The following is a 23,873-nucleotide window of genomic DNA, read 5'->3' on the forward strand; positions in this document are numbered from 1 at the left end:
GTACTGTGTATGTGCAAGGAATGGCTTGGTAAGTTCAGAGGTAAACAACAGGAGACAGGTTTGCCCTATAACACAATACCATTTTGAAATTAATATCCTTTAACCTATAGTTAGGTGAAATCATATTTATAGTTGTCTCCCTAAAGGGTGTTGCTAAAGAGGTGAGCTTGGTGCTACTTGAGCACCCTAAGAGTTTCTTCATGGTATCACGGTTACTTAATTGGAAGTGGTTTCATTATTGCAGGGCACATTTACACATAGTGTGACTTGGGAGCCTTAGTTTATTTGCTTGTTTCATGTCTGAACAGCAGTTTCTCAGGGAACCAAGTACTGTTGTTTCTGTGCAAAAAAGCAAAAGAGAGAAAGGAGTCCAGCACTGAGCAGTGACGGGCTCCTGTTGGAAGTGGAGCTGGCTGAATTCCTGGTGCATGACCACTTGTAAGATCCTGTTTTCAGCTATTGGTAATTTTGTTGAACTGGAATAATTTATGCTGATTTTTTTTCATGTGAAACAAACAACCCTTCATTTCTGCTCTCCCCTCTCTTTATTCTTTTTTGCTTGATTTTTCCTTCCGTCTTTTTAGCTTGAATTCTTCTATCACACCAAGAGGGAGCTGAAAAGATGGGATCATGCCCATTCATTAGAGCCTGCTCCCTGGTACTGAACATGGGACAGGGGGAACAACTTTGCAATTTGACTGATTTCCATAGAACCTACTTCACTTTCTGTCTGAAACTGGCCAGGAGAAGGGACTTCATAGCTTTCCTCAAACCTAAACTTCCAAATATCCCGTGATAGTTATTTACCCTTTTCATTCAACCCCATATGGTATTTGGAGGTCAACAGAATATGTTCTCCATGTGAGAAATAATCCAGTGTGGTCATGGCTTTGGCAGCAGCAGTTCCCTCTCTGTCATGTGTGATGCTTGCTTTGCACCAGGATGGCTCTGCAGGTCGTGTGTGGACTATGGGGATACATGCTGGAGAAGACCTTTGGTGCACATGGAAAGCTGTGACCATGGGACACTGGGTCTGTGTGAGTGGTGACCTTCAGATGGGCAGTGTCAAAAGAGGCTCAAGTTGAAATTCTGGTAGAATAATTCCTTCATCTACTCGCTGAGCATTGAAAATTTTTACCTTGCTTGAGCTAGGCACTACTGAACCGAAGAAGGATTGTCAAGGGAAAAATAGAAGCAAATATTGTTCTGTTCTACAAAATGTCTTTCAGCAGCTTCAATAAAACATAATAAGTTTCCTAAGAGCTTGTATTCAAGGAAGAGTCTATACCTATTGGAAATACACCACAGTATTGTTTGAACTAAGAGGTTTGTGGAAAAGGGAGCAGTATGGCGTTACAAAACTTGCCATTACTTCCATTTTTTGTTTGTTCATTAAGGAAAAAAAATGTCCTACTCAAGCTAACACAACTTCTGTATTTTCAGGGATTAAGCACCTGAAGAGTAAGAGTGATTCAGCATTTCCAGAGGAGGAAGAAGGAGTAAGTGAAAGGGAAGAGGAGTGGGACCATTGAGGAGCAGGGAGCTGCCTCCACCCCACCAAGGAGAGCACCCGAGCAGCGCAGCCGTGCGCCCCGCAGCCCATTCGCCGCTGCTTGTGCCCCGCAGCCCAGCGCCCGGCGGGCCGGGGCTCCCTGCGCAGCGCCCTCGGCTGGGATTTAAAGCCACCTGCAAACGCGTCCTGTGATCCTTGTCCCCGAAGATAAAACGGTTATTTTAAAGTCATTTTTCTTTCATTTTTTATGACTTAGAAATGTAATTTGCAAATGTGTTAGTGACCTGACTTCAGTACTGCCAGAGCTTAACTACTGCGTGTGAGCTGTACTCTAAGACCTCTTGTAAATAAAACTGATTTAAAAGCTACAAAATAAATAATATGTTCATTTAGACAAGACTGTATTGTACAGTGGGTTTGTCTAGCATGCAGAGAAATGGTAGTAGAGAATAGTCCTTTCAGCTAAGGAAAGCTTTTACCAGTACTGTTAAGAGTTACTTGCAGTAATGTAGACAGAAGCAAAGTAAGCAGAGGTGACTTAGTCTGGAGAAGAATGCAAAGACACTCTTCCCTGCGTTCCCTGGATAGGCAGCACTTAAAGTCTTGCTTTTGGTCTGAGGCTGAGTAGTCACATCAGCCAAAACAATTTCTCTTTATGCAAGGTCATTGCTGTCTGGAGGCATTAGAAAAGGTTTTTATCTGGGAGTCAGAGGAAACACAAGAGTGTGTGAGAGCCACGAACAGAGTCCCATGCACCAGCTGAGCCCCAGGAATGCCAATATTCACCCGCATCACCTATAGCAAGTACTGGGTACAGCCCTCTTGGAGAAAGCGAGCTAGGCCACTCTGCATTTGTCACCATTTCAGCCAGTAAATGGCAGGACACTGAGCATGTGACTCAGCCATAGGGTTTTTGGTAGAAGTTTGGTATGGTTCTTATCAACATTCTAATTTGTTAGACCTTGCAAACTCTATGGCATAAAATGAAATAAGGTGGCAAAGGAAAACCCTTTTTCATCAATGGCAAATTTAAAAAATAATTCACTGTTGTTTCATATTAACTGTTTGCCTTTGATACAAAGTTTTAAAAGGCTCAGCTATAAAAAAAAAAAAAAAAAAAAAAAAAAAAAGGAGAAAAGATGAAGTGCATGAAAACACAGAGCCTTTTGTCATTGCTTTGCATGGTAATTTCACTGGTCTTCCATGAAGACCTGCTGAAACCAGGATCTGTCAACAAGTGTTCCTTTATATTTGGGAGCCATCGTTTTGGCCTCCATCCGTATCTCTGTATCTCGCCTCTTTGTTGCTACTTTCTGTAGAAACACTGCAAACAGGATCCATGACTCCAGCTCAGCACAAGTATACAAGACAGGTTAAAAGAAAGACTCTCCAGCTATACAGAAGAAGCTATGGGACGTACAGAACTGAGGACTTTTCATGCCAGAAACAACAAAAAGAAGGAAGTGGCCCTTCAGAAGCCATTTGAATGGACTAAAATTAAGACTGGACTGGTATCAGGATCAGGAAGAACTGGGCTCTGGTCCCAGCTTTGACACAGCTTTGCTTTCACACAGCACCAGGCTCTTTACAGAGTTGCTTGCTGAGGATGATTAAACTTCATAAAGAATAGGGGGAGAAAAATAGATTTAGTTTGAACTGCATCTGAGTATTTCCATGATTGTCACTGCAGCAACGAGAGAACAACTATTCTGTTTCACAGCTGGGATCTGGATGAAACAACAAGGTCTGATAAGAGCCTCTAGCTACACCAGTATTTAGATACGTCTCTAAACCCAGGTCTTATCATCTCCCCATCTATAAATATTCCAACTGTGTTTTATCATTTTAAAAGTTTGTTTCTTTCTTTCTTGACCCAAGGCTATGTACACAGCACATCTGACTACAGCACATCTTCCTCTCTGGCAAAAGGACAGGACTTCTAGCAGAGATTTTACTATAGATCCATCATTTACTATAGACATCATTTGCTGGTGGGACCTCATCTGAAGGAGAAAGTCAGGACACCCTTTTTTTTATACATCAGCCATTTTTATCTTTAAATATAAGCAAGCCCTGTTCATCTGATCTTTCACTTGAGGCATACAGCAAGTGGAGTTAGAAGGAAAGAATCCATAAAACAAGAGAGATCAGGAAAAAAAAGTGTTTGTCATGAAGCAGAGGTGAAATACTGCAGTGGGTTTTCAGTGAGCCCCATGGGAGAAATGTCTGGAAGTGGGGAAATCAGAAAGGAAGGTCAGGAAAAGCAGTCTACTTACTAAAATAGGTCTTTTCTGAGTTTTGGTGCAGCCTTTGACACATTTAAAAATGGCAGCCTTAGCAAGAGAGCTGCTCATACACTTGGGCATGTAACTGAGAGCTCTGGTTGTCACACAGCATGGTGAGCACCATTGAGACATTGTGGTGATAAGTGATTTGGAAAAATTCCATGGTTTGACTTACAGGATGGTATATGTCGTTTATTCTACAGGTGCAAAACTAAATAGTACTTAAATAGATATAAAGTAAGAGCCAAGATTTAAAAGTCCTTTCCAAAGCATAATTTCCACTAAGTCAGAGGAATTCTGCTTGAGTATGGTCACAGGTTTTGGCCAACAACATGCCTTCTTTGAGGGAAATATATGTAGTCTACAGGAAAGCTCCTCTTATCCTGCTATCTTTTTCTTTCTCTTACAGATTGAGACACAGGGGGTTTTATGAGGGACCTTACTTCTGCAGTGCATAAGACACCATCCATCCCCTAGCCCTTGGGGTACAATGCAAGGACAGACTGAAAACATGCTGTCCCTAAAACTCCCCTTTCTTCCTCTCCTATGGCATCCCCATTGGTGTTCAGGGCCACAGCTGTTTTCTTTTTATAACTTTTTCTTTAGCAGCTCAGTGCAATGGTGATTTGCAGTAAGAATTTCAGTTGTTCTGTTGGTTCCTGACATGAGCAATTACATTTGACCTTTTCATGCAGAGAATTATACTTGGCAAAAAAGTGGATGCTAAATGTCTCCTATGCTTTCCTGTATTCTCTCCCTTACCCTTCAGAGAGGAGAGCAGCACTCTGGCTGAAGCCCAAGGAAGATATTTGTGCACCCTTTACTAAATCTCAGGCCACCTGGTAAGATGCTACTAGTCTCCAGTTACAGCAAAGCTGGCTGATGAAGGTTCTACAAGTTCAATGTCTATATTTCTGCTATAGGTTTTTTGAGGTTTTTTTGTTATGGGTTTTGTTTTGTTTTTGCTTGCTTGGTTTTTTAAAATCAAATAATCTGGGATTTTTAGGACAGAAAGGATCTTTTGTACTCCTGGTAGGCCAAACACTCCATTTCAATTTTGTAATGATTCATTTGCTTAGCCTATACTGACCCTTAGTGGTAAGCTGAGATCTCAATTGCCTTGCCAATTTTCTAGATTTTGCTTTTCTTTTTGGTCCAACTGTTCAGAAAATGGCAGGAAGATTTGCTGTGCATCAGGATAGTCTATCTATGTAAATAGCCCACATTGTCTTCAACAGACGTAATAGGCTTGTTAAAATAATGGTGACAGGTGTTATTAGCATTTCTGAAGGGAGGGTTGGGGGAAGCAGGGGTGTTGAAAGGTTATTCCAAAATGCAAAACAAAAACCTTGGCATTGAGAAGCACTACTCTCCACATAATGAGAAACAAATAAGAACTCAGTATCTGGCACTAACGAACACCTCAAGCTAACTGCGGAATGTGTATTAATTAGGTTTCAAAAATAGCATCTTTCTGAAAAGCAGCTGAGGTGTAATATTGCTCTTTACTAATCAAAGCAATGGGACAATGTGAACTCTGCAAAAAATAAACGGTTTGCAGATGGCTGTGTGCATCTTTAATAATGACAGAAGAACACAAGTTACAGCTTTAAATGCCAAAGAGTCTTTCTGCATTTTCTCCTTTTCAGAGAGTGATATTTGCAGTTTTCAAGGCAGTGAGGAAAGTGTGTTGGTTTCTTATTACATTTTCCCTGCAGCATAAATTCTGTTGATGTGCTTCCCTAATCATGCTAATTATACTGCCATATGTTGCTCTCATCTTTCTTTTTCTCTCCTAATGGGACATAGATTCTCTCTTTTGAATATGTCATTTGTTTATTACATTTATCAAGGGTTTTAACATTATATGGGACTTCTAATTGCTTTTTTAAACACTCAGCAGATTGAATATTAAAAACAGACATGAAGGTCAATTATAAGTAATTTTTAAATTGCTCGTCCCATTTTTATTCTTTAATTTACTGGAAATACCAACTCTGTAGCCCTGCTCCTGTACCTACTCTTCACTTGAGAACACACATATCTCCCCAGAACTACTCCAGCTGCCATCACAATTCTGCCCTACCCCAAACTACTTTGTGTCTTTCAGACAGAAATGCTACAATAAAGATGCATCCTGCATCATACAAAACGCTTGAGACAGACATGCTGCTATTCATTCCACTTGTGAACTACTGGAGTGCCCCAAACAACAGAGCTGAATATTCATTTCAGACTGGAAAGCAAATCATAGCTCACCCTCAAAAGAAAGAGGTCTCAACAAAAAGGAGGCACAATTTCAAGAAAAGAACTTCAGATGGCTTAAAGTTGACTAGTGCTTTGTGCAGAGTCATTAGACCCTCCAAGTACCTTCCAGTGCAGAAAACAATCAGTAAACCAGCAGAAACCAAGAGACAACTGATTACTATCCAACTATCAAATTAATTGCTGGTATAAAGACACTGGCTCTCTTGACTTTCACGGAATTGCATAATAGGTGGTGATTCAGACACTTACCTCTGAAGATCTTGATTTATTTGTTAATTTGAAGTTGTTTTGGTCACAGTAGTGGCTTGTTTGACTTCCGGCATTTATATAACAGCAGAAGTTCCTTTGCGCAAGTAGCTGGGATAGCATCTGGAAAAAAGGAACTGCAAAGAATGTGATATAAAGCAATTGTCTCAATTTATTTCCATCATTTAGCTTTTTAGGATTTGATACACATCCAGGTCAATGGGATTCTTTCTATTAATTTCCAACTTAGTAAGGAAGGGGCTGTGTTTCTCCCTGCTTCACTGAACTTGGCTGATTAAATTTACACCATGTCATGGAGGTGCCTCTGAAAGTCGTACCATTCCTAAAGAATTGTTGCTAAGATGAACAACCCCAGTGACTCCCTCAATACCAACCCACAATAAGAATTTTTAGGGTAAAAAAAGGTTCTGTCAGTTATGGTTTTCTTCCTGTGAGGGTTATTTTAACAGTGAAAGCTAAGAAGGCAAGACTTGCTTAGACAAATTGTACAAGCAAATGAATTTGTACAGCAAACCAGCACAGTCATGGAAAAAGTGTGGAGTCACAAGCAGGTGAAAGGGTTGGAAACACTCCTTTATGCTCCACCATACACAAATAAGCAAACATGCTTCTGTAAAGCACATGTGTAACTAACATTCAGGAGCTTCAAAATCCTTGCCCTCAAATCAAATTTATTTGGGAATATCATAGGAAATATGAACAAATACAGCAGAATAAAAACACAGTTGTAGATTGCCTTGTTAAAAATTAAATAAAAAAATACTGGCTAGATCATAACCCGTAACAATATTACATACCATATCTGTCAGATATCTCAAGATAAAAATACAAAATAAAACTCTTGAGGGCTAATCTGTAGCTACGGCTCCTCAGTGTGCTCAATGCAGGGGTACATGCCCATAATGCTGTGGGAGAGAGACATAAACAAACACCATGTCTTGTGGCCCCATGCAGTGTTTTGGTAGTGCAGCCTTACAGGTTTCAGAGAGAAATTATTGTTCAGGGAGAGACTCTCTCAAGAAGCCTTTCTGCCATTGACAAACAAATTTCACCCAAGGTCAAAGCCTTAACTAACACGTGTTGGCTATCTTGGTCTTCACCAAAGCAAATTTCTCCTCAAACAACGTCAAACAACGCACTAAGGTTTGGGTCATGTCCAGGTAAAATCTTGCTTAGAAGAAAGGAAGGAAGAAAGAAAGAGAATCAGCTGTTATTAACAGAAAACTAAGGACTCTCCTTGTATTTCAGTAACATCTACCACAGTGATTTAAACACAATACAAATGAGCAAATAGAATTGTGTATAAACAAATCACATTTCTATATTAATTAATGAGTTCTGCAGGCACAAAGTGCCTCCTGTGAGTTTAGGAGCTCCATCTAGTTTCTGCAATTGGAGATCTTGGTGCTGGCTATAATGTCAGGACAGTGAGAGCCCCACAGGATGCTCCAAGTACTCAGCAGAATCTGTTATAATTTCTGCTTGTATTTCCAGAAGAAACACAAGAGTATACTTGCAGAGTATATAAATCACAATAGGACAGAGACACAGATAAAAAAGTCAACTTCAACTATGGCAAAAGTCTGAAATTGAAAATACAATAAAAAACTAATTTCTGATTGCTCCAGACTTTCAGTCACAATGAACCAAAAATTACAATGTTGAAGAACACTCTGTAACAAACAAATACCTAACTGGCCTAGTGTTTAAGATACCAGTCATATTTTGTTCTTTTCAAATTTGGTGGGAACTGCAGATGTTCAACGTATCTGAAGTAAGGTCCCAAGTTCTCAGATCTTAAACAGGATGATTTTCCACTGCCAAAGCATATTGCAATTAACAAGATTTAAAAAGTCTGATATGACCACTATGTTTCTTATCTTGTCATAATGACAGAAAGTAACCATAAGATAGTTTGTGGTTTACTATAAAGGAAAAAAAAAAAAAGAGTTTAACATTCCCAAAAACGATGCAAAGGTGCACGGAGTGGTCCAAGCTACTAATGATTTGTTCAAACGCTAGCAAAGAATATATAAATTCTTAACTCTTAGCAAAAAATATCAATTGCATGATAACATATATGATACAATTTCATCTGTTAACATTTCATTTGTTACTGCACTGTACAGAAATGTGTCCACGCTAAATACAAGTCCTGGACCAGATACACAAAACAATTTAAATGTACTTTTTACATCCTAAATGCACAAACATTTCTTAAGTTAAAACTATGCACACTACTTATGCATAGTGTCTGTATGGCTTACATATTCAATGACAGGAATTCCTCCTTTTGGCATGCCCTTGTCCCCGGGCTCAGAGCTTGCTCTGTTCCCAGCTCAATTCTGATTGCTCTGCTGTCAGAAAAGAAATAGTCAGCCAGTATGGAAGTGTAAGGCTCCCTCAGTCTAGAGTGACTGTTTTAGGATTCCTTCTTCACCTGGGACAAAGCCTGCCCTTGCTGAAGTTGAGCCTCATGCCTGTTGCACTCTGGTTAGACCCCTGAAACAGCCGACGAGCAGCACACAGGTCACAAATGTCCGTCAGCCTCTGCACAGAGATGAGTGTCACCACCCCCAAGAGTCCTCTTCAGAGCACACCATGGCTGATTGCAAAGACTTTTTGGTCAGTGAGGTAACAACCACAAGGTCCAAAAAGGAGAACTGGGAGTACAGTGACCTGAGGGCCTACAACGCAAGGAGGAACATGAAAGGTTCCTGGCAGGTTCCAGCAGAAGGAAATGAGGTTGGATGCAGAGTGTGGGGTGCCTGGGCAAGCCAGGAGAGGTCACAGGCAGCTGCAGGGAAGCAGAGATGAAAATGATATCTCTTTCTGGGCACAGTTTGGGCTGGAGGGCTCATTCTGAGGTGTCTTGCAGAGGTAACTGCTTGTATGCTCTGTTTTCACTGCCTCTCAGGGAAAGATGGTCTGATGTTTTCTTTTAATGAAAAAAAATGCTAGCAAGGATTTTGCAGGATCCAGATCATCACCGTGTTGAGACAAACCATGATATAAGGCCTCACTGTCACTTTCCAGTTCTGTCTGAGAGGCAACACAATATTTTGCTGAACTGAAGCAATTTTCTTGTATTCCTGTAGTTGTCTGTTCTGCCCTAAAAAACAATAAGCACCAGCTTCATGGTAGGGCTGACGCCATTGCTGATGTCTTCCAAAATACTATAGGACTGAGAATGTTTTGATCTTTAATACTGCATGCTATTTAATAACTTTTAAAGAGATATTTCAAATACTGATTTGTTAAACACCAGTTCTCTCCATTTGGCAGCCCCCACAGTGGGAAAGAACCATCATCCATGCAGGCTGGTCAATGTAACTCTTCAACTTCCCTGTACAGTCTCATTATATTTATTTCCAGGCATTTCAAGGAAGGTAACAAGTAGGACTTTAATGCTGCGTGCAGCATGGTTGCATGAACAAATATCTATAGCAACATTTCTTTCTGACTGTCCATTTCCATTGGACACCAGTAGCAGTGATATGCAGCAGCAGTCCTGGGCAGATGATAGATGTCACATTTTCCCATGGCTCATGGTTAACTGGAAATGTCTGGTGCCAGTGATGCAATAAAGCAAGGCCCAGCTTTGACTGAACAAAGTATTCTGGCTAGTTTAGAAAGCAGAATAGAAGAAGACATAGCAACAACAAACACAATTGAAATCTTGCGAGTTGTAAGTGCCTTGAGTTACCAGCTCAGCGTTTTCTGTTTTATGCTTTAGATCATTTTGTTCAATTACTCTCCACAGAAACAGGATGATCTGAGAACAAGATAACAGCTTCTGAGACCATGGGGTAGGAACAGCCAGAGTTCTTTTCTCCTGCAACAGAGGTCAAATAAAAATTCGTAAGCAATAGATTTTTAATACTATTGCTTCTCATATTTCATATACATGTATTGAGGATCTTTTATTACATAACCATTTAGTCTGACATTAAGGACTGAGGGATATAAAATTATTGTTTTTCCTTTCTTTATATTTAATGGCTTTTAAGGGGACACAGAGAGTGGGGTGTACCATGTCCCCATTTAAATAATAAATGAAACCACAACTGGAACAGAACAAAGAGGATAATAATAGCACTTGGTGAGTCTTTGTGGTATACATCTGTCCCAATTAGAAGACCGAAATGATAAAATTACCTGTCCTGCCTGAAACATCAGAAGCTTAAAAGAAACAGCAAATCTAGTTCTGTATCAGTGCTTCTTTCTGCTCAGTGGCTTTTGCTGTATCTTCTGACTTCTTACAGTGTATAGGCTCACCTGGAAGAGAAAAAAATGTGGGTTGGAACCTGAGAGCATAAGTTAATAAAGTTAAGACAATCTGTACAGCCCTAGACAAACAGGAACAGTTTCCCCCTGACTTTAAGGTTAAAATGAGGTTTCAGGCACTGCTTTCTTTAACTGCTTTCTCACTAAAGTAAATATAGGATCAGATTAAGTAATCATTATGGCATATCCATAAGGCAAAACATAGAAATAAAACAATAGATCACATTATGAAAGAAAAATATTAGGATATTTACAGAAGTAATTGTTAATAAAGGGGGTTTGGTTTTGGTTTATTTTACCTTACAACTTACTGAAAGTAAAAATTCACCCTCTGCAGAGAAGTGCTGATTAATTAACCTAGGCATTAAAATTGGGAGTAAGCTTCTCTCAGGTAATGGAAGATGCCAATATCAAGTTCTAAAAATTCAATTAAATCAATCAGAAGGGAGTAATTACATCAAGTGAAACAAGTAGCTTTCAAACTGATACAACATTCATTTTAAACTGCCAATCATAATATTAAGCTGCTGTTTAAACTATTGCTTATGTAATTTTGAATGAGTGCAGCTGAGGAAATTATGAACTGATTAGAGATAGTAGGCACAGGGACAATGTAGAAACTTACAGTGTTATTTACTAACTATAGAGTAACTTCTCAGTTTTAACCATTGAGCAATCCAGAGATTATGCTGAACTGAAAATGTGAAAAAGGAAAAGCGCAGAAGTCTCCAATATGGAGAAGATGAGAGAAGATTTCTCCTGGGGGAAGGAGAAAAGTTATAAAAATAAAAATATTTTTGAAAGGCAGAAAATAAAGGTACAGGGAGTGGAAAGGGCAAGCAGACAATGTGTGACCTGAAATGAAAACTGAAAGACAGCAAGTTGAAGCAGAAGAAGAGAGTCGCAGTTTAGAAACGAGAAAGGGAAGAGCGGAAAGGGAGCTCATGAGAATGAGGAAAGGAGAAAAAAGAATTCACTGTGGCTTCACTATAAACAAGTGAGTATTGTTACTGAATTTAATCTTGTTTCATCACCATGAATGGTGGCAGAGTGGGTGCTGCCCACTGTGTAATGCAGCCACCAGTGGATGGGCCATATTGCCTCAAGCAGCATTCTTCCTCATTCCCCTTATTTTACAAAATTTTTGCAGGTGTGGAATATAGATAGCCAGTTCTTTAAAGGATTTTGAAGTCTCAAAATTGGACTAACATCAAGTAGAACAAGAACTTCTCCAGATCTTTCAGCCTGAAGTTGGTTTTGGAAGGATTTAGCAAAACTCTTATTATTACCCGTAAAAATTAAAAATAGGGTGGGAGGGGTATGGAAATGGATTTATTGACCTAAATAATTAAATTTTATACTTCACATAGAGTGGCTAGCAGGGTTTTAGGAGTGGGATAGGAGTGGTTTGTGGCGACCTTAAAACAATTTTTTGTTGTTGTTTAATTTTCATAAAAACTAAACACTGACTTCTAAACCTTACATAAGTTTCTTTCTGTCAATGTATTGAGTTTTGTATGTGATAATCTCTACCCTCTAAAAGGTTCCTAATGGCTGTTATCTTATAATCCCTATCCTTTTTATAAACACATAATGTGCTCTTTTGCTATAACCTTCCCTCCATCCTCACCCCAAGTACGAGCCTTCCAGTACCAGGACCCTGATGTCATATTGCTCAGTTTAGCCCCACGCTGTGCAGAAGGGATGCTGAGGAACCTGGCACCAGGGTGCTCTGAGCCTGCTTTGCAGGGGTGCAAACTGCTCCACGCTCTGCTGGGCACCACGGGACCACTGTGGCACCCAGTGATCACTAGCACTGGCCTGGCACGGATGATTACTCAATGCCACTTGCACTACCATAAATCTACTGACATGGTGTTGATGTGGCTCTGTCCACTATTATTTATTCTGGTTATCCTCCAGCAGCTTTCAGTTACTGACTGCTCATAACGTTGAATGCTTTCTGTAGCTGGGTACTTCTCTGCTGTCATAGGGAGTGAAGTTACTGATAATCTGTTCTATCACAGATTTATTATCTCCTTTACATTTTGATATTAAGGATTCATGTGGCTATCATCATGACTAAAAAGCTAAAAATGTGCCAATTAGCACTTATAAATCATTGAAATGCGGAGCTGTTTAATTAAACATAAGCAGCTTTTAAAATTAATGTTCTAATTAATACATCACTCAAGAGAAAAGGAAAATCATCACTTTAAAAAAAATCACCTTATAATAGTTCCACTTAATCTTGTAACACTCAATTAAATGAAAGCGAGATGATGGAAAGGACAAAGGTGTTGTGGAGAAAAAAATACATTCAGTCATAACTGGAGTTCCTGTAACAGCAACTCCAGTTCTCCCTTCACACTGACCAGGACACAGAGCAGGGCCACTCCTGTTAATACAACACTATAGTCTACAAGAACCACACCTAGGAAGAGATGTGTTACAAGGAGAGGGGAACAGTCATTTTGTTCTCTTTTAAATGGGGATGCCCCTCATGATAGTACATCCAAACATTCAGCAACAGTTCCCAAGAGTGCAGATAGATCATCTTCCCATTGTTCCCCAAATCTGATATAATTCAGTCACTCACTCACTCACAGAGAACTGATCTGAGTTCTCTGCTTTTTTATAAAGTCAGAAGAATTCTAGAATCATAGACCCATAGAATGCTAGATTGGAAGGGACCTCAAGGACCATCTGGTCCAAACTTTCTAGGTACTACTATAGTTTATATGAGATGGCTCAGCACCCTGTCAAGCTGAGACTTAAAGCTGTCCAAAGTGGGCGAATGTAGGAAACTACCACTTCCCTTGGGAGACTATTCCAATATTTGTCCTCAGGGTGAAAAATTTACCTCTTGTGTCCAATTGGAATCTCCTCAGGAGCAACTTGTGCCCATTATCCCTTGTCTTTTCCACGTGACCTCTTGTAAATAGGGAGTCACAATGTTCTTGGTAGCCACCCTTTAAGTACTGGAACATGGCAATAAGGTCTCCCCTAATCCTTCTCTTCTCAAGGCTGAACAAACCCAGTTTTCTCAGCCTCTCCTCATATGGCAGGTTCTCCAGTCCTCTGATCATCCTTGTGGCCCTTCTCTGGACCCTCTCCAGCCTGTCCCCATCCTTATTGTAGAGCAGCGACCAAAACTGAACTCAAAGCTCCAGATGTGGTCTGACAGGTGCCAAGTAGAGTGGGATGATGACTTCTTTATCTCTGCTGGTGATGCCCTTGTTGATGCAGCCCAGCATCCTGTTGGCTTTCTTTGCTGCTGCAGCACAGTGTTCCCTCCTGTTGGGCCTGTTATCCAGGTGTTGAGGACCTCTGCCTTTTCAGCATTGTTGGTGACTAGTTCACCTCTTCTGTTTAATAGTGGGCCAACATTATTCCTCTGTTTCTGCTTGTGGTTTACTTATCTGAAGAACCCTTTCTTGACGTTTTTGACATCTCTGGCCAATTTCAGTTCAAGCTGAGCTTTTGCTTTCCTAACTGCATCTCTGCAAACCCTGGCAATGTCCTTCTAATTTTCAAACAGCAATATTCCACTTTTCCACCTCTGGTACATTTCCCTTTTGGTTCTGAGCAGACCCAGAAGCTAATCCAAGGTGGTCTCTTGCTCAGCCTACTTTCCTTGCCTTTAGAGAGGATGAACCGGTTTTGCTTATCTAGGAGAGTGTTCTTGAAAAACTCCCAGCACACACTAGCTCCTTTACCCTCCATGGAAGCTTCCCACAGGATCCTTTCTGACTGAGCTCTATGTGAGCTGAAGTTTGCTCTTCTAAAATCTAAAACCTTTTTTCTCAAATTAACTTTCTGCATGCTCAGCAGTATCCCAAACTCCACCAAACTGTGGTGACTGCAGCCAAGTCTGTCACTAACTGAAATATTACAGAGCAGGTTTTCTTGGTTAGTGAGTAGTAAGTCCAGCTGTGCCCCATTCCTGGTTGGCACATCCAACATTTGTGTGAGGAAGAAGTCTTCTACACATTTCAGGAACTTAAATTATATTAGGTGAGCTGCAGTGCTGCTCTTCCAGCAAATGTCTAGGCAGTTGAAGTCTCCCATAAAGACCAGGTTTTGTTGACTCAAAGCTTGCCTGAGGGACCCAAGTATCTCTTCGTGGGTCACATCTTGGTTTGAGGATTGTTAACAGATGACAACTGTAAGGTCACCCTGGAGACAACCTCTCTGATTTTGATCCAGAGGCATTCAACAGGGCTACCATAATTACCATAGCTGACTTCTATACATTCAAGGTTTTCCTTAACAGGAGTGTGACCCCTCCACCTCTTCTCCCCTGCCTGTCTTTACAAAACAGCCTATAGCTATACATCTATCATGGTCCTCCAGTCATGTGAATCGTCTCACCATGTTTCAGTTATTCCTATGATATCATAACTATCTGACTGGGCATGGAGCTCCAGTTCCTCCTGTTTATTTTCCAGACTGCATGAGTTTCTATCTATACACTTCAGGAGGCTGATCTTTTGGTTATCATTTGAGGAGACAGCTGAGGCACATTTTACACTACTCTGGTTGGCCTAGTTTATTCCCCTATCAGTTGTAGTAGTGAAGGTGCTATGATCATTGCCATTTTGGATCCCTTCCCCCAACAATGACAGCTAACATATTAAATATGAATAACTATGTTGCTTTTCTTTTTACTTTCTGTCTCATTCTCCAAGCCCCAGTGCCTGCAGGTGCTTATTTCTTTGCCCTGGGAGTCAGCAAGCACTCCAGACATGGCTTCAGCCTTCTACAGCCCCTCCTCAGTACAGAAAGTACAGAGGCAGAAAAATCTAGCATGGGGAGTACTAATAATGTCCTGATAGATGTATAATGCTGCTTAGAATAATCAATAGTTCTAATTTGGGAAGCAGGAAAAAATGTAAGGCCATGTCTGTGCTACCTTCTGTTTGCTGGAAGTGACATTCCATTGAAACTATCTGATCTTGTCTGGATCCACTGGCCATCAACAGAGGAACAAAAGTGAAAAGTGGGGATAATATATCCATGATACATCTCCCTTCTGTGCCAAGTGCTACTGCATCAGAGACAACACGCTCACTCTTGACAGTCTCAAATATCACTCATACAGAAAAAAAAAAAAAAAAGGAGGGGGGAGCACGAAGAGAAAACAGAGACTGCTCTGCTAATAGCAGTTACGTGTCTTCTACACTCACTGCAGTCATGAAAACTTGGAAAAACACTTAGTATTAAGTACCTACATACAACAACAATGACAGTTTAATGCAATTCCCTCCATTTTGAATGATATTAAAACATTTCACCACTGTGAAAGAGAAACATGAAACATTTTAGCTCGAGTTTGCCCTTTGCTATTGAATATTGCAGACTATTTAAATACTAAATGTCTGCATCGTCTTTCTTTTTAGTTAGCTTTAGTAGTTAGCACAATCTCTGCAGAGCTACTCATAGCTGCTGCTGAAACCCAGTATTAATTCCTTTTGCCTGAAAAAGCCAGGACCTGAATTTTTGCATGTGTCTGGAGAAAGTCTGCTGCCCTGGCCCCTGCACCTTAGAGTGATATAAACACCTGCTGTACATTTCTTAATTGGCAGGCTCAGAAAAAGCCCACCTTCTATGTTATTTCTCACTGAATAGTAACATGGCTGATCTCCTGTTCTTAGGAAATAATGTTTTAAGAATAGGGTGACATAGTCCCTCTGAAAATAATTTCAAAAGACCATAAATACTAAAAACATTTTTCTATGACAGAGTTAAATGTTGGGAAAATAGGGAAAATGCAAGAATGAAAGTGTATTATATTTAAAGTATAAATAAAAATATTTAATAACATAAACCAAAATGTAATTGATACTGTGATGGACCAATAAACCCCTCCAATTGAAGGCTCAACGAGAAGACAAGCAAGGGGGATGTGTCTACCAACGTCAGGAGAGTGCAAGGGGTGACTGAGCAAAGCTGTTGCAAAGAATGCTGACAATCCCAACACAAAGGGGAATAGAGGGTGTCTCTCTGTCAGATAAGTACCTATGCCAGTCAAGTGGATCCACTGACCATATCACAGTTGAGAAGACCAACTGGTGATGTAGATGTTTCTCCCTGAGTTGAAGAGCATGACTGTCTCCCTGAGCTGGCCAGGCCAGCATGGATAGAGTGAATAGGCAGCTCAGCCCAGCACAGAGTATAAAAACTAAACAACTAGAAAAAGAACTTTGAAGAGAGCGAAAGGCTTCCTGGCTTCAACCCATGTATGCCTTACAGGTGGGTGGGGACAACCACTGTTGTGCTGGTGAGCATATTCCAGAGAGAAGTAATGGGAATCACATCAGCATTGTGACTGAGCAGCATATTGCAATTACTCTGTTTTGCTAACTGTAACTTCCATTTGCTTTCAGTATATTTGGTATCACTGCTAAATCAGAAATCCTATGTAACAACAACAATCTTCAAATAGGTAAATTTGATACTAAATATTACACCCTTCACATGAGAAATATTTGCAAGCACCTGGTCAGAGAGTATTGGACTCTGACATTAAAATGCTACAGAATTCAGGAAATTCATCAGGTTCTCCATTTACCTGGGTATCTATCTATGCTGGGAAATGAACACAAATAATCCCTGAAGGAGATGGTTGAGGGTAAATTCAACATACCACAGTGAACAGAATTTCACATAGAAAAACAACTAAAAATGCCTTCAAATATCAGATGACTTTAAAAACAACACCTAACCAATATCCTTATTCTATGCATTCTCTACTAGAAATTTGGGACAGTGTAAATCAGAAATCCAGCTTCATCTTGTGGTTTTCTGACTTGAGGAACTACAGATTACTTACAAGGGGATTCATGAAAGGTTCATGAGACTAAAAGAAATGCAAACTTAACTTCTGTAGGCTTAAGTTGGCTTACCAGTACATTTCCACTGGAAAAAAAATTAAGGATTCACATGTCTAAATAGGTGAAAAGCCACTATTCTAGAATGCAAGATCCAAAGAATTTGGAATGCACAAAATCTCTGAATTTTCCATGACAACAGCATTTTGCCAATATAATTTCTTGTGACATCATGAGAACTGCAAGAACTGATGACTACATTTCTTCACAAACCATTATCAGAGGAACAATTTTCAAACTAATTTGAAGATGTATTCAGAACAGAATTTTATAATGGCTGGGCATGTGTTCAGTCAATGGTGTGAGCCTCTCTATTTTTTACACGCTCTCACCAGCTGGAAAAGACACAGCTTCTAGTAAAGGAGGGTTTGGAGAAAAATCCTTTCAGTTCCATTTGATTTCCAAAGATCTTTATACAGCACTTTAAGATTTTCAGACATAGATGCTTAGGTTCAATAGAGAAACCTAAATTTCTATACCAAAAATTTTCCATGGCAATCAGCAGCAATTGAAATGTGTGTGGCAAAACCTACAGTGGCTTATATGTAAGCTGGGGAATACCAGTGAGAGAATATTGTCTCATCACTCACCCTCTGGATTTGCCATAAAAATAGTTTGCTGCTTCTCTTAGTGTGTCATTAATCACTTGATGTCATTAAATCTCCTGATATATCTTCTCTTTTCCATTACTTTCTATCAGCCCATGGTTCAAGTACACTCCCTCTTTAGTGATGCAAGAGCTGACTGATGTCCTCATATAAGCTCTGGCTTTTAGTTCAGGACATTACCAATACTATTTATCCCCACAAAATCATTAAACCCATCTCATTTCCATTTCATTATTTATCTGGACTCTTTTTAAATATTGGCATCTCTAGTGAAGGAACATCCTTGGATTGGTGGAATTCACGTTATTAAATCTTTTTTACCACCTTGAATAAAAAAATAACTTCCAGATCATGTTTGTCTTTGGACATATACTATTACAAAACCAACCACTTCTTACCCTTTTCATAAACTTTGCAGTTGGAAGTGTTACAACACAAGGGATTCTGTAGAAAATTCCCTATGTTAGAAAATGAATGAGATGGGATTTTTTCTAAAAGAAATCTCTGTTGTCACAGGAAAGGTGTAATGTAAAGACTGACAAGACAACAGAGTGCAACTAACTGCATGTGGAATTGTGGCTAACCTCTCAAACAGCATTGTTGTTGGTTGGACATCTAAAGACCCCCAAGGACAGCTACATCACAGATGCCTTCTGCATCACTGGCTAGATAAACAACACAGGTCTTCCTGCCACATTTCTCATCCAGGAGATGGGAAACTTTTCTAAGGCACTTAAATTTCAAGTTGGGCTTTAGTACAAAAATTGGTGCAAAAAATACATGTCAAGAGGCAAAAATGTCAATTACTAGACAACTTCAAATGCTGTGAAATTAATTTTAGTACAAATATTTTTATTTAGAGCCCTAAATTAACCATCTGTTATTTCTGATGCAAAAAACCTGTCAACAATAAAAATGGAGTGCTGGAATGTGGAACTCTAGAGTAAGTGGGAGTTCTCTACAAAAAACATTTTTGAGAAATATGCCAAATCACATACTTATGTCTAAGCCAAGTCTTATAAGCACTTCAGTGTTACTGCTAAGACAATGCCACACTTCTGGCACAATATTGCAAGGCTCACTGTCTTAAAATCATCCAGGAGTTAAGCATTTTAATTAGAAGTGAGGGAAACAGTGTAATTATATGTCTTGATTATTCTTTTTACCCTAATACCTCAAAGCTTATTCTAAAAGTAAGCAAATCAGAGACTGAAATGAAAATGCACAATGTCTTTCTCTTACTTCCATAACATCTGTTGCTTGATCATCTTGACCTCTTACAGTCACCAGATACTAAATCATAGTCAGCCTGTGATACAATACTTACATTCTAAAATAATATTCTGACATTATAGGGATTTTCTGGCTGTTCTGCTTGTCCTGCAAACTTCAGTCAGGAGACTGATTTCTGATTGAGAGGACAGTCCCATTGCCTCCTGTAGTTTGCACATTCCATCTACTTAAATTAACTCTAAAATTCACATTACGTTTAGTACGAAGGATGTGGTTTACAATATAATAATCATATTGGGTGCCTAAACTAAGAGGAGCATTTTAATAGTCTAAGTATAATTACCTATTCAAAGAGAAAATATTAAATAGTTCTATTTTGAAAATTTACCTCATTCTCCCATAGCAAACTGCTATTTCATTGCAAATATACATCTTTAAATTACTTTTAAATCATACTTCCAGTTCAACTAGGAGTCTTGGTATTTTATGTAAAAAATCTTTTACTAGATATCAGATAGCTACTATCAAGAAGATCATATGTTTATATAAATCATCTTTTATTTGATAGTTTTAGGCCACTGCTGTTTCTACATGTCTACACGTAAGAAACTGTCTTACACTGGTGGCTTGTACAACACCTTGTTTCAATGTTTTACGTTACTGTTTGACAGGGAGATACCAGACACTGCTGCAGCTTCACCCTGGACAGCTTCATTAGATTGACTGGTGCTCTGTGATGCAGCATTACCATTCAGTGGGTCTGTGTTCTGTGTTTCTTGCTGGGCATCGGTGAGATCCTTCTGGTTCGGATCAGAGTTAGTGAACTTTTCTGAGTTGGATTCATCACTCAGAGGAGTGTCGAAAGAGACTACTTGTGGGACGATGGATCTGGGAGGACAGGCTGTACCATCACTTCCCTGACTACTCTCATTTTGTATCCTTCTTGTCTCTTCCTGTAACTGTGCATCTGTGGAATTTCTGCTTTGGTCTTTTTGCTGTTCACCAACATTTTTCACAAGTTCTTCTACAAAGAGGGAACAAAATATGTGAATTAGATAAGAAGGATATGCCAGAATTGTTCGATTTCAGAATAGTGACTGATAGAGCTGCACATGGGAACACTGGACATCAGCTTTCTGCATGAGGACACGTGCATTGGTGTGTTTAATACAGGACAGCTCCTGATTACACTGTTGTAATTGAACCTTACTGGTCTGTTTCTGGTTTGATCTTTAATCTGTACCTCTTTTTTTTGGCCATTGTACAGAGCAAGGAGCATCATCGGACACACTGTAAGCTGAAGGATGGGAGCAGGAGGACCCTGTGCTGTGGGCACATGCCCCAGCAATGATGTTTACCACCACAGGACTAGGAGAAGCAGAGCTCAGCAGCTCTGCAACAGAGAAAGGGCATCAAGGGGAGCAACTTGCTGGGGATGGGAGAGGCATCAGAATTAAAGGGAAGCCCTGGAGAAAGCTGGCCTATCAGCATAGAAAAGTCCAAAATGTCAGCTACTACAGAGCTTCAGCTGGAACAAGTTATATAGGGTTACAGGCATGTGCAATCCAGGTCTGCTGCCATTATGACTAGTGACACACACAGGATGGGAAGGAAGAAAACACAGGGGAAATTGTGCTTCAGGAGATAGCAGCTGCAGGAGAAAATCATGTTTATGGGAGGCTCTAGTCCTTACTCTATTGCAGAAGTTTGGAGAACAGTACAAGCAAAACTGTCTGGAGTTAAAAGAAACAAAACAGAGCAGCAAAGAGAGGTGGTACCAGGAGGAATTAGAAAATAAAGAAAACACAGCATGGAAAAACTGTGGTGGAGGGTGAATAGTCCAATAACAGCTGTACTATCTTCTATTTCTCTTGCTATAACAATCTCTGTTTTGTAAATTCCGATTTATAGAAGATACAAACCCCTGACAATTTAAAAAGTGAAAGCACTGGAGTTTGAAAAAGACCTCCACAAAATAGCTGCATGATACTGCATCAAATGTCCAACTTGGCTGTAAACATTGCATTAAATTAAGGAAGGAAATCAAGCACTGAGATATTTACTGAGTTCAGCTGGCAGCTCCCAGAATCTCTGGTTGTGAGTGACCAGTCTAAAACTGGACCAAAAGCGTTTGCATATGACAACTAAAAGAAAGCCCAGTTTGTAATCACTTTTCTACCACTGTCACTATTTGGCATCTTCATCATCTCACTTCTATGAATCCAAAGACTTCTCTCTGAAGTACAATTTAGCCTGTGAAATAGGACACAAAGGAACACCTCCAAACCTGAACTGGTGTGCGAAAGCATGGAACAGTTAAATAATTTTCAAATACTGTCCCTGAGATGATCTCAAGCATAACTGCTTAGAGATATCTAAAGCACATCCAAATTCTAACTCATCCGATGGACGTAGCTTTGAAGTGGAGTATCTCTGCACCAGGTTACACCTGATAACATACTAATTAACTGTCATAAACTGGTGTGATACTATTTATCCCAAAAGTCTGTAGTAAAGAATATGTGAAAAAAATACTGTATTTTGGAAGCACGAAGAATACTGTGGAACTTTAAAATCCATGGAGTTAAAACTATTGCTAAACATTAGCCTTTTATGCTGATAATCATATCTGTGATTACCATTCCACAGTGATAAAATTTTAGTCACTCTAAGTTAAATAAGCTTAAAGAAAAGTATCTTGTCCACTTGGAAGGAGTTTGTTCAGAGCAACTAGGAGGAGTGGCTGATAGTTGTGACTGTGAAGCCTCAAATACAAAATCCTCTATTGATGATAGCACAACTTTTATTAAGACCCCCAGTCCTTTTTTGTGATATTAAGTCTCATTTGCTTGACATTTGAGTCTATGTTCTGACTGGCTTTGCTCCACTCAGCTTCAATCCTTACGAAGTCTGCTGCCAAAAAGACGAAAAATACTCGATTATTATAGTTTGTAAGCCCCTTGTGGAATATGCCATAGGTGGTGGAAAAATACAGATTTTTGCTCTCCACAAAAGCTAATCATTTTACTCTATATTACATAGGACCTTATTTTGTATATCATAATTAGCATTTTGTGTCATCTCTGTTGTCTATCACTCTGATGAAACAGAAATATCTAACAGTCTTAAAAAGAGGCTGAGACTGGAACAGTGACTGAATAACTAAAATTCAAGCAAGGCACTGCTAAGCGAATACCACTTAGTGTAAGAGAAGCAGAACTGGCATGATGTTTGATCCCCAGTGCTAGACAGTAAATTGTAATAGATACTGAAGCACAGCCTCTGCTTCCACCCAGCCATGAACTGCCAGGACCTCTCAAGAGCAGCAGGCAAGACTGCTGCCCTTCACCCTGCACTGGGCTGCTGGGAAGAATAAATTCCTCCTCCCTTATGGGCACACATTACCATGGCCAGCTGGAGATGGAAATGAGGTATGTTAAATTAACTATGTAACTTGGCATTTGCAAAAGTGACAATATGGAATAAGAGTAAAGGGATTAATAAAATTAATAAAATTAAATTACATTATTGGCCCTCTAGAAAACTCCCCTCTTTTTTTCTTCTGTGGTCAGTCAGACACAGTATCAAAGAAGTATCATAGCCATGGAGAGAAGTGTATTGTGCAGTGAACTTAGAGTATGTGTTGTTGTTGCTACTGCTTTTGCTCTCTCTATTTTAATTTGGTAAAAATGCATGTAGACAGGTCTGTTTACACATTTTCAACTGTTTGGTATTGTGGTTTTTTTAAAAGAACCCAAGTGTTATTCCAAAAAATTTGTATGAGTTCATCTGTAAAACAAATGGTTTCTCCTAACTGGTCTGTTAGGGGTGACTCAACCTTATAATCTTTTGTATTTATAAGTAATTTCTGAACTCCTGCCTTAAACCACTATCCTTCATGAGGAGCAGCAATGGCATTTGATATGTAAACATGGTAGAAGTTTCATTCATCCCTTGTGTTTTGATGGGCTGTTGGCAAAATAATTGTAATGCATTGTTTTGTTTGGAAAACTGGCAGAAGTCCTAAGGTAATAGCTGAATTTCAAAACAGTTGAAAAATTCTGGTACTTAGTAATTTTGCATATACAGAAAATGTATTAACTAGGGAAGGTGACTTCTTTCCTCTCCCCTTTTCACCAGATACTCCTTCATTTGCTAGAGTGAATGGGAGCACTGAATTTCTGCCAGTCCAGTGAAGGATTAAAGTGTCCCCGAAACACTAAAACTGTCACATGGCTCAATTCCTAGCACCATGTAGCAGGACTCAGTGGCCTCCAAACTACAGCGGCTCTGTTGCTGCAGAGGCTCTGCTGAGCCTGTACTATCAGCTACAGCACTGATTTACACCAGCTCAGCTATGTTACTGCCTATGTATGCAGCAACACTTTCAGGATATGGTCTGCTAAGTGATGAGGAAGCTTTTCTACATTTTCTACTTTCTCTTCTGTATTTGTCCATCAACTTTTTTTTCCTGGCCTAAGTAACAGAGCATTCAACTACTCTGATCTGCACACCAGGC

At 39.6% G+C, this 23,873-nt stretch overlaps 2 protein-coding genes across 13 annotated transcripts in view; one reads left to right on the forward strand and one right to left on the reverse strand.

Moving 5' to 3' along the window:
* Positions 1-1,910, forward strand: part of PPP1R1C (protein phosphatase 1 regulatory inhibitor subunit 1C) — a 48,188-nt gene extending 46,278 nt beyond the window's left edge. Inside the window, 1 exon segment of the mRNA XM_051622903.1 lies at positions 1,444-1,910. Coding sequence (XP_051478863.1) covers positions 1,444-1,532 — 89 coding nt within the window. The 3' untranslated portion in view covers positions 1,533-1,910.
* The window catches only part of PDE1A (phosphodiesterase 1A), a 228,638-nt gene that overhangs the window by 5,810 nt on the left and 198,955 nt on the right, over positions 1-23,873 (reverse strand). For 9 of the 12 annotated variants that reach the window (XM_051622889.1, XM_051622891.1, XM_051622892.1 and 6 more), the window contains 3 exons: positions 20,103-20,378; positions 10,492-10,611; positions 6,467-10,168 (listed from right to left, as the gene is read on the reverse strand). In XM_051622889.1, coding sequence (XP_051478849.1) covers positions 10,535-10,611; positions 20,103-20,378 — 353 coding nt within the window. In that variant the 3' untranslated portion in view covers positions 6,467-10,168; positions 10,492-10,534. The other 3 variants (XR_007889836.1, XR_007889835.1, XM_051622895.1) reach the window with 2 other exon arrangements.

Source organism: Apus apus, chromosome 6, assembly GCF_020740795.1.
Source record: "Apus apus isolate bApuApu2 chromosome 6, bApuApu2.pri.cur, whole genome shotgun sequence".
Lineage (NCBI taxonomy): Eukaryota > Metazoa > Chordata > Aves > Apodiformes > Apodidae > Apus > Apus apus.